This window comes from Gavialis gangeticus, unplaced genomic scaffold, assembly GCF_001723915.1.
Source record: "Gavialis gangeticus isolate Ggan-Ray unplaced genomic scaffold, GavGan_comp1, whole genome shotgun sequence".
NCBI lineage: Eukaryota > Metazoa > Chordata > Crocodylia > Gavialidae > Gavialis > Gavialis gangeticus.
In genome coordinates this window covers 150,541,641-150,553,400 of record NW_017729025.1, presented here as the reverse complement: position 1 = coordinate 150,553,400, position 11,760 = coordinate 150,541,641, and the positions used below count along the sequence as shown (strand labels likewise).

General features: G+C 40.7%; 1 protein-coding gene across 1 annotated transcript in view; it reads left to right on the top strand.

Moving 5' to 3' along the window:
• The window catches only part of MUC2 (mucin 2, oligomeric mucus/gel-forming), a 122,689-nt gene extending 116,848 nt beyond the window's left edge, over positions 1–5,841 (top strand). Inside the window, exons 47-50 of the mRNA XM_019519988.1 lie at positions 261–389; positions 1,505–1,544; positions 3,892–4,021; positions 5,391–5,841. Of these exons, the coding sequence (XP_019375533.1) occupies positions 261–389; positions 1,505–1,544; positions 3,892–4,021; positions 5,391–5,652 (561 nt within the window). The 3' untranslated portion in view covers positions 5,653–5,841. The remainder of the gene's footprint in view (positions 1–260; positions 390–1,504; positions 1,545–3,891; positions 4,022–5,390) is intronic.
• Positions 5,842–11,760: the final 5,919 nt, after the last annotated feature.

Sequence of the window (11,760 nt, the reverse complement as noted above, 5' to 3'; positions counted from 1 at the left end):
CAAATCCAAATTGAATATGGCCCATTTCACAGAGCCCTAGTGTGTCTGTGTGCACTCAGCTCAAGAGAAATTCCTTATAGAAATATAGAGATCACCTCAATCAACACAACTTCAGAATGCAGACATATCCCTCTCTAAGCCAGTACAGTTGTGTATCTATAGTCTATAGACTGAGATATGAGAGGGAAGTCACTTTTGGGGGATAAGAAGATTTCAGAGTCATTTCTCAATTTTTCTGTGCTATTCCCATTTTTATATAGCCTGATGAATGGAAAAATGATCCAGGAGACAACTGCACTATTTATAGCTGTAAGAATATGCATGACCAGTTCATCTCCTCCACCTCCAGGATTAGCTGCCAACCATTCAATGAGAAGAACTGTAAACCTGTAAGTAAATGCAAAATGCTCACCCTCAGTTCTCATTTTAGTTTGATGTAGCCACCACATTAGCAAGAGAGGCCATACTAGGTTTTACTAAAAGTATTAAATCCCTGATCAGAAATGCTAATACTATTTCTATTAAATTATCTTCAGCAAGCTGCCATCCACTCAGGGGCACACAGTTCATATACTACATATACATTAACGTTTCTAGCTGGCAATTATCTTCACATAGCCTCAAAATAGTCATCTATAATGTCTTAACATTTTTATTCTGTCAGATCAAAGGGCAGCAAATTTCTTGAGTGCCATGTAGACAGAGTAGTTGCAAGGAACAGGCCAAGGTATAAACGCACCCACATTGGGCATTTTTGTACGCACTCTGGGAATAGAGCACTTTAATTAGAGTGGCTGCAAGAGGGTGAGAACTAAAACTGGCTGGGAGTGAAGCTTGAATTGTTGGGCATACTACAGGTGAGTTCATGTGGATTGTTTGCTTTTCCCTGAGCCCTGAGAAGCAGAAGAACCCAGGGCATTACAGTTGGTGTTTCTGTGCCCAGAGAAGGACTGTTGCTGATTAAAGAGCTCAAGGGCTGATTTGAACCAGGCTAGCTGGCAAAACCCTACATGCCCCCACTACTGTTTTGAAGCACAGGAACACTGATGCATGGCACACAGAGGCTGGCTGGAGCACAGTAATTACCACACTCCAGCAGACTTGGTTAATTGAGTTTGCTCCAGCGCACTGTAATTACAGGTGCCAGAGCAGCCTCCCAGCTTGTGTACAGGAACCCTTTCAGTCTAAAGTGTTGGGATATACAGAGAGCTCATATATCAAACTGTGTGGAATTGTTGCTAAATAGTAATTGAGGTGAATGTCATATGTCTTGGGCTTTTCCTTCAAATAATTGTATTTTTCAGCAGATTCTGTTGTAGATCTTAGGCTTTAAGACCAGAGAGAGGACTCTTATTCTAGTTTACACTGCATCATAGTTTATAGTTTCAACTACTAATTGCAAGCATGGAGGAAATAATTCTGTTCTTCTGAGGCAGTGTGGGGGTTGTTCAGAATTCCACAATGCAGAAAGGTAGTATTGACTTTTTTCCATTTTTTTCCCCAGGGTACTATTTCCTACCTAACTAATGGGTGCTGTAAAACATGTGAGTACAACTGCTCAGCAAACATATGTCCACTACAAAACAGAAACACAATTTTATTTAAAATAGACCAATTTTTCTTTTTGAGAACTGATGCAATTGCTAATATGTATTTAACTAAATAAATATATATATATTCACCGTAGCTGTTTTTAAGAGCACTTAGAGAAGCACTTTTCCAATGAGCTTTCAGTCTTGGAAGACAAAAGCTCACTATTTGGACACAACAGATCTTAGGTGATATGCGGTAAAAATACAAGACTCCTCCGGAATGAATTAGTAAAGTAGCACGTCAACGAATGGGGTTTGAGTCAAAACTGCCTGTTGAGACAGGTCAGGAAAAGGAATGATAGGGCTTCCTCCACTGGTAAGGGAAGATATTCCTTATTTCTTAATCAAGGTCACATTTTTGTTTAAAGCTTAGTGACTTTTTTTTCCTTTCTGCATTTTCCTTCCTCAGTGGCTAAGGTCACTATATAGGGCAGCTCAGTTTCAGTTCATTACAATATGGAAGGTCTGAGAAGTGCCTAAATAAGGACTAGTAGTTTTCTCTTTGGCATTCCAACTCTGTGTCAAATTTCCTCAGCAGCTTCTTTTAAACATCTCTAATAACTGGCATGCTAGGCCTGGCTGGCTGAAACTTCGGTCTTAGTGATTTTGATACTAATAGTATTTTTGCAGTAGGTTGATATCACTTAGCAGGTAATCAATGGGTGTGTCTACACATGCTTTTACGTGTGCCTAAATTTAATGTGCATTTGTCTGATGTGGAATTAAGGTGACTTAGGCACCTGTATACACATACACACGGTAAGGTGCATTAACATGGTATGTGCACTGACTTGGGACTAAATTTAGTCCCAAGTCAGTTGGCATACACAGCATTAATGTGTCTTAGTGCATCTACATGTGCATTAAGGTAGTCTAGCTATTCACGCATAAATTTGAAACCTGCTTTTGCAGGTATCAAATTTAGGTACAAAGAGGCTAAAATTGCCATTTTTACGGTGCATTAAGGGTGTGAATGCATAGACCCTCATTTTTAATGTACCTTAAAATTGGTTAATGCACCTTAAATCGGCATGTGTAGATGCACACAATGATTCTAAAATCACTGGTTAAGAAGCCATTGCTTTTTCTTCTTCAGCCTCCACAAAGACATTCACACATGTATGCATGGATTCACACTTATTTTGTATAAACTCAAACAATTTAGTAGAACAAATCATTAACTTTTTTCCTAACTTTCTATAATTTCTTTGCCTTTCTGTATGTCTAATATGGGTATGTTCAAAAGGTAGGTTATAATTGTGGGGCCCAACCTCTTTGACAGGTGTGCCACTAATTAGTCCCAGTTTCTTTGGGTACATCTACATGAGACATTTACTGCACAGCTGACTAATTAGCTATTCAGTAAATGTCTTGGTGTGTACATGTGTGCCCCTATTAGGCTGGAGTAAACTAATTTACTCTACAGCAGGATAGTACTTATAAATACTATCCTGCTGCAGAGTAGAAAACTGCAGCAGCGCATGTGTAGACTCTGGAAGGACTGGCTGGGGCACATGGGTACTTCAGTGAGGGGGCTGCCTGTTATCTAGTCCCATACTGAAGAACCCTCATGCCCCAGCCAGCCCCTCAAGAGCACACTAAGCCGGGTGGTGCTTCCCCAGGCTGGCAGGCTTACCCCTGGGGCCCTCTGCCAGTCGGGGCTGCTCCGCTTCAGCTCAATGTCCTGTGATCCTGGGTGCACATGCAGATGCATGTGTGACATCAATAAGCTGTGGAACAATAAGTTCCAGTGCTTATTGCTGTGCATTAATAGGCATGTATAGATGTGCCCCCTGAGTACCATTTTAATCCCCTTCCCCTGTCTGATCTGCTGCTCTTCTTTCTGCCCCCTGTTCTATCTGCTGCTATGTTGCCTGTACCTAATACAATCTACCTCTTGCCACACAAAGAAACTTCTCATGCCGCTTTTTGCACACATGCTACAGGTTGGCCCCTGTTCTATAACCTATAATTCATACTAAGAGCAAATGGAACCCCTATAGTTATCTTATCTGACTCCTTTTATCTATACACTGTAGTCCCTATACCAGAAACTGGATTAAAACAAATACTTTAGAAAGTTATCTGCTTTTCAAGTAATCACAGAGAGTGTAAGGGATAATGCTAAGTGCTAAAATGTTTGAACTTGCTGGATAACTAAAGTGTGCATAGAGTTTATTCCCAAAGACAGTTTTTGGTTTTTATAACACTTTTTTTTGATGACACAGCCTATGTTAAAACACCAAGGTAGTTTTGCAGCCATTTCACAGAAGGTCTTTACCACACTTTTATTCGACAGGCATACCTCGTGATACCCCAGCACCATGTTCTGTCAGTCAAATGATGGAGTATATCACGCACCAGGGATGTACTTCTGTGGAGAGAGTCAACGTGACTCAGTGTGAAGGAACATGTGGAACCTACTCAATGTAAGTAAACTGAACTGGACAATGAGACAAGAATTTAACTGGCATACAGATTGTTTATATAAAAGGGACAATACATAGCCAAGCTGAAGAACAGTGGGAGATCTGGAACTGGATCAGGTCCCAGAATCACAAGTACTGAAATTTGTGATTGAATTGTTTATTCATTTTAGAAACAAGGTCCATAGCAAAGGGATCTCTGGCCCCAGACTCATGATGATGCCTTCTCGACTATTAAGTGAGAGCCAGTTCTCTTGTCATTCATATTAGATCAGCTTGGGTATGGTACAACTTGGGATGTTTCCTATAATGGTTATGAACTCAAGCATTAACAAGGCCTGATCATGAGCAGAGAAGCTGCTTTTAAAGATTTAACATATACAGCTGGGGAGAAAAAGACAGACACATGCAACCATTTTCTAAGAGGAATTCAAAGGTGCACATTTATATAGTGAACTGAAAAAAACCCACATTTGTTAAAAGTCTGTGTATGATTAAGCTAATGGAATTAATGTTGTGCTGGAAAGAGAATCCGCAAGTTAACTGAAATGCAGATACCTGGAGGATGACTGCTTTAACACATTTCAAAAACAAATGAGTTTTCCAATTAAACTATCATTTTCCATCTGCTATAAAGTACAGTGGACAGCCCTTTTATGGAGAAAAACATGCACTTAATCAACAAAGAAAACAGATCCCATTTTGTCCAGGGGGACAGTTACTATTGCAAAAGTGCCTGCACATCCCAATAATGACTTCACACTGGTCAGAAAAATAACAAAAATATAGCCCCAGCATAAAAAAAATATCCAATACAGGATGCTTAATGGTCAGGGATGTGCTGATGCAGGGAAGCTTGTATTGCAGCTACCTATTCTATATCTGATCTGCTGTGAACAGAAAGTATTTAAGAGTCATCAGGGCTGGACATTTCAGAAGGATTCTAAGGGAGTTAAGTGCCCAAATCTCCTGGATGTCCATTCAGTAGACATGATTATATTACCTCTCTGGTTGTGCAAGTGCCCTGACTCTAGGAATAGGGCCACCTCCCAAAATGTGCAAATGCCTCTCTGTTCATAGGACAGGAGCACTTATGTGCACAAGGGAGAAACAGAATCATTCCTATACAATAGTTAGGTACCTTAGAGAGTGTTTCAAGCTGCACTTTGGTTATCCATTAAATGAAATTGAATTTTGCTTGTGATGCTCCGCTAGCTTTAAAGCAGCCGCTCTTCCGATTCACACGGTTAACGGTTGTTTTGCGTATTATTTCTAATTCCTTACAGTTACTTATTCACCAAAAAAAGACAGCTAAACTGCATACTAATATCTAACAATGGGTAATGGTATCTTTGTCCATACTAACAAACAGATACTCTGCTGAGGCCAACTCCATGAACCACAAGTGCACTTGCTGCAGGGAGTCGATAACGAGCAGAAGGAGAGTTCAACTACGGTGCCTTAATGGAGAAGAGGTGAACCATGAGTATGTGCACGTGGAGCATTGTGAGTGCCAAGGCACTATCTGTGATGTACCAGGTTGGTCTAGAAAGGCCCAGCAGGAGTTAATGGAAGGGGACAGAGAGGCTGCACTGAAACGCATCAGAAGAGCCACCCAGAGACGAGTGAAGTGAAGAAGATGAACATAATGACACATTGATAGAGGGGCAAAAAGAGACTGTAGTAGACATTTGTAATTTTCCAAGAGTAATTCAGTGCTTTCCATTTTCCACCTCCTTCTCTTCTAAGCCCTTGTTGCACTCTATTTATTTGTGTATAAAAATAAGAGAAAATCTTCCTTTAGGCGCATAGTCTTTTATTTAGTTTTGCATTGTCTGCTTTTGCTTTGAATCATTAAAGACATACTTCAGAAGCAAAGGGCTATGTTTTTATTCATCTGAATGCCTGAGCATTTGGGAAATGAAAAGGAAGGGACTTCTCCACATGAAAAGAGACACCTCCTGCCCTCTGAGGCAGGCAGTGATTCTTAATCAGGGTCCCCAAACACCCTAGGGTGCCACCTGGTGCCACTTACAGATGATTCACATGTTAAACCTAGAGATTTCAAATAGGAGTCCATAGTACCAAAAACACATTCAGATCTGCTGCAACAGAGGAATTTATCTGTGTTTCCATAGTCAGGAAATGAGTGAAAGCCAAGAACTGATATTGTGTGAGGGGCACCTTGAGTGTAACAAGGGCTGCTTGAGTTTCAAAAGGTTGAGAACCACTGCTAGAGGGGCTAAAATCTGTAGAGGTCTGGTCTTGAGAATCCAACATGCAAGGGTCTTTTATTCCAATACCATGATGCCATGTCTGCCAAAATGGACATGAGAATGAGTAGGTTTGTTTACTAGAAAGAAGCCATTTTGAGATGATTTGGGGTACTGTCAGAGAATGCTCACTCTAGACTAGCAGCAAGCCCTCTTCTTTTCAACAGGGCTGTTTTTTTGCACTCAAAATGCCTTATGACTGCTTTATTGTAAAAGATGACTACAAAAGGAGTCATTTCACAATAAAAGAAACTGTACCTGTTCAAACTAACTGGGGACTTTTGAGGGCCTTGTGACTACGTTGTGCATGAAAATTGTATCTCACAGTACTCTTTGCCAGTATTTGTGTCCTGATCTGCAGAGGTATAACAACTCAGTTCTGTGTTGCAAGTAGTCTGCCCAGAATAGCCACATGGTACTGAGGACAATGCTGGCTCCTGCCATACCAATTGGTAGTGGTTCTATTGTCACTGCTGTGGCAATCATAGAAAATGAGGGTTGGAAATGAGAATGGATGCTCTTGCTTTGAGCAGGGGGGTGGACTAGATGACCTCCTGAGGTCCCTTCAGGAGGTCATCTAGTCCACCCCCCTGCTCAAAGCAAGAGCATCCCCAGCTAGAACATCCCAGCCAAGGCTTTGTCTAGCTGTATTTTTAAAAACCTCCAAGGATGGAGATTCCACCCTCTCTCTGGGCAGCCTGTTACAGTGTTTTATTACACTCCTGGTGAGAATTTTTCCTAATATTTAACCAAAGATTTCCTTGCTGCAACTTGAAGCCATTGCTCCTTGTTCTGCATTTGCCTCCACTGAGTCCAGGTCCATCCACTTTGGAACCACCTCCAGGTAGCTGAAGGCTGCTATTAATTCCCCTCTCAGTCTTCTCTTCTGCAGACTAAATAACCCTGGTTCCCTCTTCCTCTCCTCAGAAGTCATGGGTCTCAGCCCCCTAACCATTTTCATTGCCCTCTACATTTTAATAGAAAATCTTTTCTGTAGTGGGGGGCCCAAAGCTGGACACAGTACTCCAGATATGGCCTCACCAGTGCCAAATCGAGGGAAATAATAATGGCAGCTTTTGCCACCCCTGCAAAGGCAGTGATGGGGCTGCTGCCCCAGTTATCTCCACTCATTTGCACTACTGCTTATTGGTGAGGATAAATTGCATGTCATCATCCTAGCACTTTTGAACAAATCTGCATGTGCCATCCTTAAGTACAAGAATTACCCTCAAATAAGGGAGCAATATTCAAAATATATATAGGTGGTACCATAGATTTGTGGTGTATTGCCTATGGGAGCCAATCCTGCCATTCCTCCCTGTTCTTCTATGCTTTATCCATTAGCTGTTTCTGTTGGCCTGTTAAATGTATGTCATCTAAGATCAGACAAGGTTCTTTGGGTAAATCTGATATCCAGTCCCCCCAAAACCATGTCTACCTATGTTCTTAGACCAACACAGCTGCAACGTATACCCCTGTCATCTAAGATGGCAGTTATCCCACCAGAGATCCCCTGCATTACAAATGAAACACATGAAGTGTTACATTATCAGCACATGCTCCCTGACAGATTCTACTCCATGGCAGGTCACTGCTATCTATCAGCAATTGAAAGCTAATGTAGACTTTCCTGAGTCTTGCTCTTCAAAGGCTCCTGCATCCAAAGTAATTCATGGAGTAAAGAAAGATGCACATGCAAATAGCCTTCCTAAATTGCTTTATTTTACCCTTCCACACTATGAAAGAAATACTGTGGCAGAGCAAGCATGCTATATCAGGGAAGAGCTGGTGGTCTCTTCCTGCTTGTTTAGTTACAAAAACATTCAAATAATTTTTGCAATTTAGAAGTGTTTTGCATCTAGATGGACAATTAGTATAGTCTCCTTCATTGCATTCCTGAGATCATTTCAAGCAGCAAAGACATCCTTATTTACTTTGCTTCTACTTGAGCACCCAATGCGAAAGGCAAATGCCTTCTCTGTGGTTTTGCTGTATGTTAAGAAGCAGATATCCAGATGAAATGCAGACAGGGTGCAGAACACCATTATTACTGCTACAGCAGATATCTGGGGCCAATGGAATGAATCACCAATATGATAGGTCAATGTGCCTCCTGTAGAGTTCAGTCCATCTTCCACTAGGAATCTTTCCATTGGCTTAGTTGGCAATGGGTTGGGAGCAAGGAGTTGGGAAAAGGCAGTAATGTCTATGCATGTGTAACATTTGCCTAACGTACTCCCTGCTAAAATGCACAGCCTGTTTTTTCTTCATGACCTGTTCAAAACATCCAAGAAATTCCCACTGATGAAATAATTACTTTTGAATAGTGAAGCCTACAATAAACGATTTGGCAAGCAATGTGCCTACTCCCAAACTCCTTCCTTTGTTTCTAATTCTAGCAAAACCCTTTGACTAGAATGTATTAGTCGCAGGGGAGCTAATCTCAGGATGATGTCAGAACAATTTAGACATTGCATAAATTGGCAATACATGGTCTTAGCACCAATTTATACTTAGGTCTAATCTCTCTCCTCCTTGCTGCTACCTAGTATTCATGCTCCTGCTATATTTTGTCTCATACAATCTACTTTCAAATAGAAGCTAGATGGCAAATATTAATGATAGCCTGTTCAAAAGCTGGAAAGCTGTGAACATCTGTTAAACTGCAGGTGTTGGTTTCACCACTACAGGACAGTCTGTGGCCAAGAACAGAAAATAATTTCAGTAAGCAAGTTGCCCACATAGACCTGCATCACAGATAGGAGCTTGTGCCTTACAGAGCATAGAGTTTTATTTTGGATACTTATGTGTCCTAATGTTTACCTGCTGTCTATGCTGTTACCCACACAACAAGCACCACAAAACTTATGGAAACAGGAACTACAGATCTGAATAGTTTGTGATTCTTTGCAGTTCACTGTTCTTATTTCCTATATCCTTTCAGGCATTGCTTCCAAGTCACAATTGCCCATTCTTTGGGAGGCCAGGCAGACACTGGAAAGAATTGTATAGTTCCAGGTGTTTGGTAGCTCCAGTTACAGGTCACATTGTTCATGTCAAACCTTCTCCCCTTGTTTCAGACTCAGTGATCCTGGAACCTTTGCAGGTCAATGCACATCTGCATTTCCATTGGAATTCAACTCCAAAATAGCATGTTAAATTTTAGATCCCCACTGAGGAAGCCTGAATGCAACCAGGACTTTCTCAAAAAGGAAATTGTCATAATTCAGGGGCCTCTCCACAAAGAAGGGAAACTACTATGAAAGCAGGAGCTTCCCTCCAAGGAAGATCTCATAGTGCCGCCAGGAACTCCTTCTCCCAGAGCAGACAAGTCTTGCACAGAAGAAGATGTCCCACTTCTACTCCATTATGGGGGAATCCCAACAGTCATTCCTACCCCTCTTAGGAAAAATAACCCCCCTTACTAGTCAGACAGTGAACTTGTTTAGAAACAGCAAGAGAACCCAGGAGTTTCTGCTGCAGCATAACATTTCCAAAGGAGTAACACTTGTTAAACTCTAGAAAATGAGACCTGATTACATCCCTGAATCATTCTCCCTTCCTAAAAAATTAAGCTTTGTTGCAATCAGTATCCATCCCACCTTCCCCTCAGAAGACATCTATCACAACTGGAAACTTCATTACTCAGAGCATTTTTAAATAAGGGTCTAGCACATAAATCAGATGCTGGCAGGAAACATATCTCATTTCCTGGCTACTGACAAGTTCTAAAAGGAATTTACCCCTGTTTTGGAAAGGATTAGTATTTACTTTATTTGGGTGGCAGCTGTTACCATATCCCCTTTTCAGCTCCCTAAAGAGGAAACACTTTTACAATCAGCCCTGCAACATAATCAAAAACAGAGCATGACCATAGAATAGCAGATTACTGAAGAGCAAGAGAGAGTTATAATTTAGAGACGCAACAAAATTAAAAATGGTTTGCCAATTACTGGGGCACCCCCTGGAGTAACTAGGAACAATGGCCACAAATTGTCAGAGAGCAGATTTAAGTTGGTCATTAGAAAGAACTTCTTCACAGTAAGGGTTGCCAGAATCTGGAAAGGGCTTTCAAGGGAGGTGGTGCTCTCCCCTACCTTGGGGGTCTTCAAGAGGAGACTGGACAAGCACCTCGCTGGGGTCATCTGACCGCAGCGCTCTTTCCTGCCCAGGGCAGGGGGTCAGACTCAATCTGCTGAGGTGTCTTCTGACCCTAACATCTATGAATCTATAAATTGCTGCAGCATTCCCCTGGGGGTTCTTGAATTCATGATCAAAATCTATTCTGTCTCTAGATTAGTGTACTGTAGAGAACTCTGCTGGTACATTCTCTTTAGCTGCTTTCTTGCTTTTAATTTGAGAGGCCCCAACAAAAATAACAGATACCTTTAAGTACAAAACAAGGTCTGTAACAAAGACTTTCAGAGACACTTCTCCAATGTACCTTCAGAAACCATTCAATCACCCACAGAACGTAAAGAAAATATTTCATTTTTGTGTTGCCTGGTGAAACAATATACTTGACGTGATTAAAATGCAGTGCCACACAATTATTGCTGAAGAGAAAAAGTTTAAGGCTATTTTTTGCTCTATGCTTAAGGGTTTTTAACCTATAGCAAATAAAATAGTGCCTCCCTCAGGGCAGCACAGTCCTGGCTTAATCTCATTGTGTTTGCAGGTCACTTGGAGTTTAATTTTTGTCCAGTATTTTAATGATGAATTAATACAATATAGTTTAAATATTATTTTAAAATATAATAATAGCTTAATAATTGGTGAAAGAACAGCAGCAATAGTTGATGTAGATAGTCTTACCTATTACAAATCTATTCAGTAACCTTACTTCAATAAGTATCAAAATTAGAAAGATTTCCAAGAGATATAAAATATATGTTGCACTGTTGAGTGTCATATACTGTTTTGCATCTTTTGCTACATATCCCAAAAATATTTAGCACTGATAATAATAATTTTTTTCCAATGCCATGATCTAGAAGTAGTGAACATGACAAAAAAATTTCCTTATTCTAAAGAACTTAATCAAATGTAGACAGAAGAAGAGAAGAGAAGAGAGACAACAAAGGCAATGTGACCAGAAAATGGTTGCCTGCCAAATAATAGATGAAGTTAAATAAGATGCTGTCAATTTTTCAGTAACATCTATATATTTCTGTGTGTATAGAAAATGCACAGCCAGTTCTGAATGGCTCTACTGCCATGCAGTTAAAGTTTTTTGGTGTCAAGGTTGAGTGGTTCCTCTGAAGTTTTTCAAATATACAGGGAGTCATGGTCTTATGAAACTACCTAAGAGGCAGAAAGGAGAAGCTGCAGAAATAATTATTAATGAAAGAGAGAAATGAAGCATTACCACTGCTATCAGAGGATAGGCTGGGAAGCATGGGCTGTGCAGAAAAAAATAACATGACCAAGAAGAGAGTCCTGCTTGTCCCAGGGGGACGCAGGAAAAGG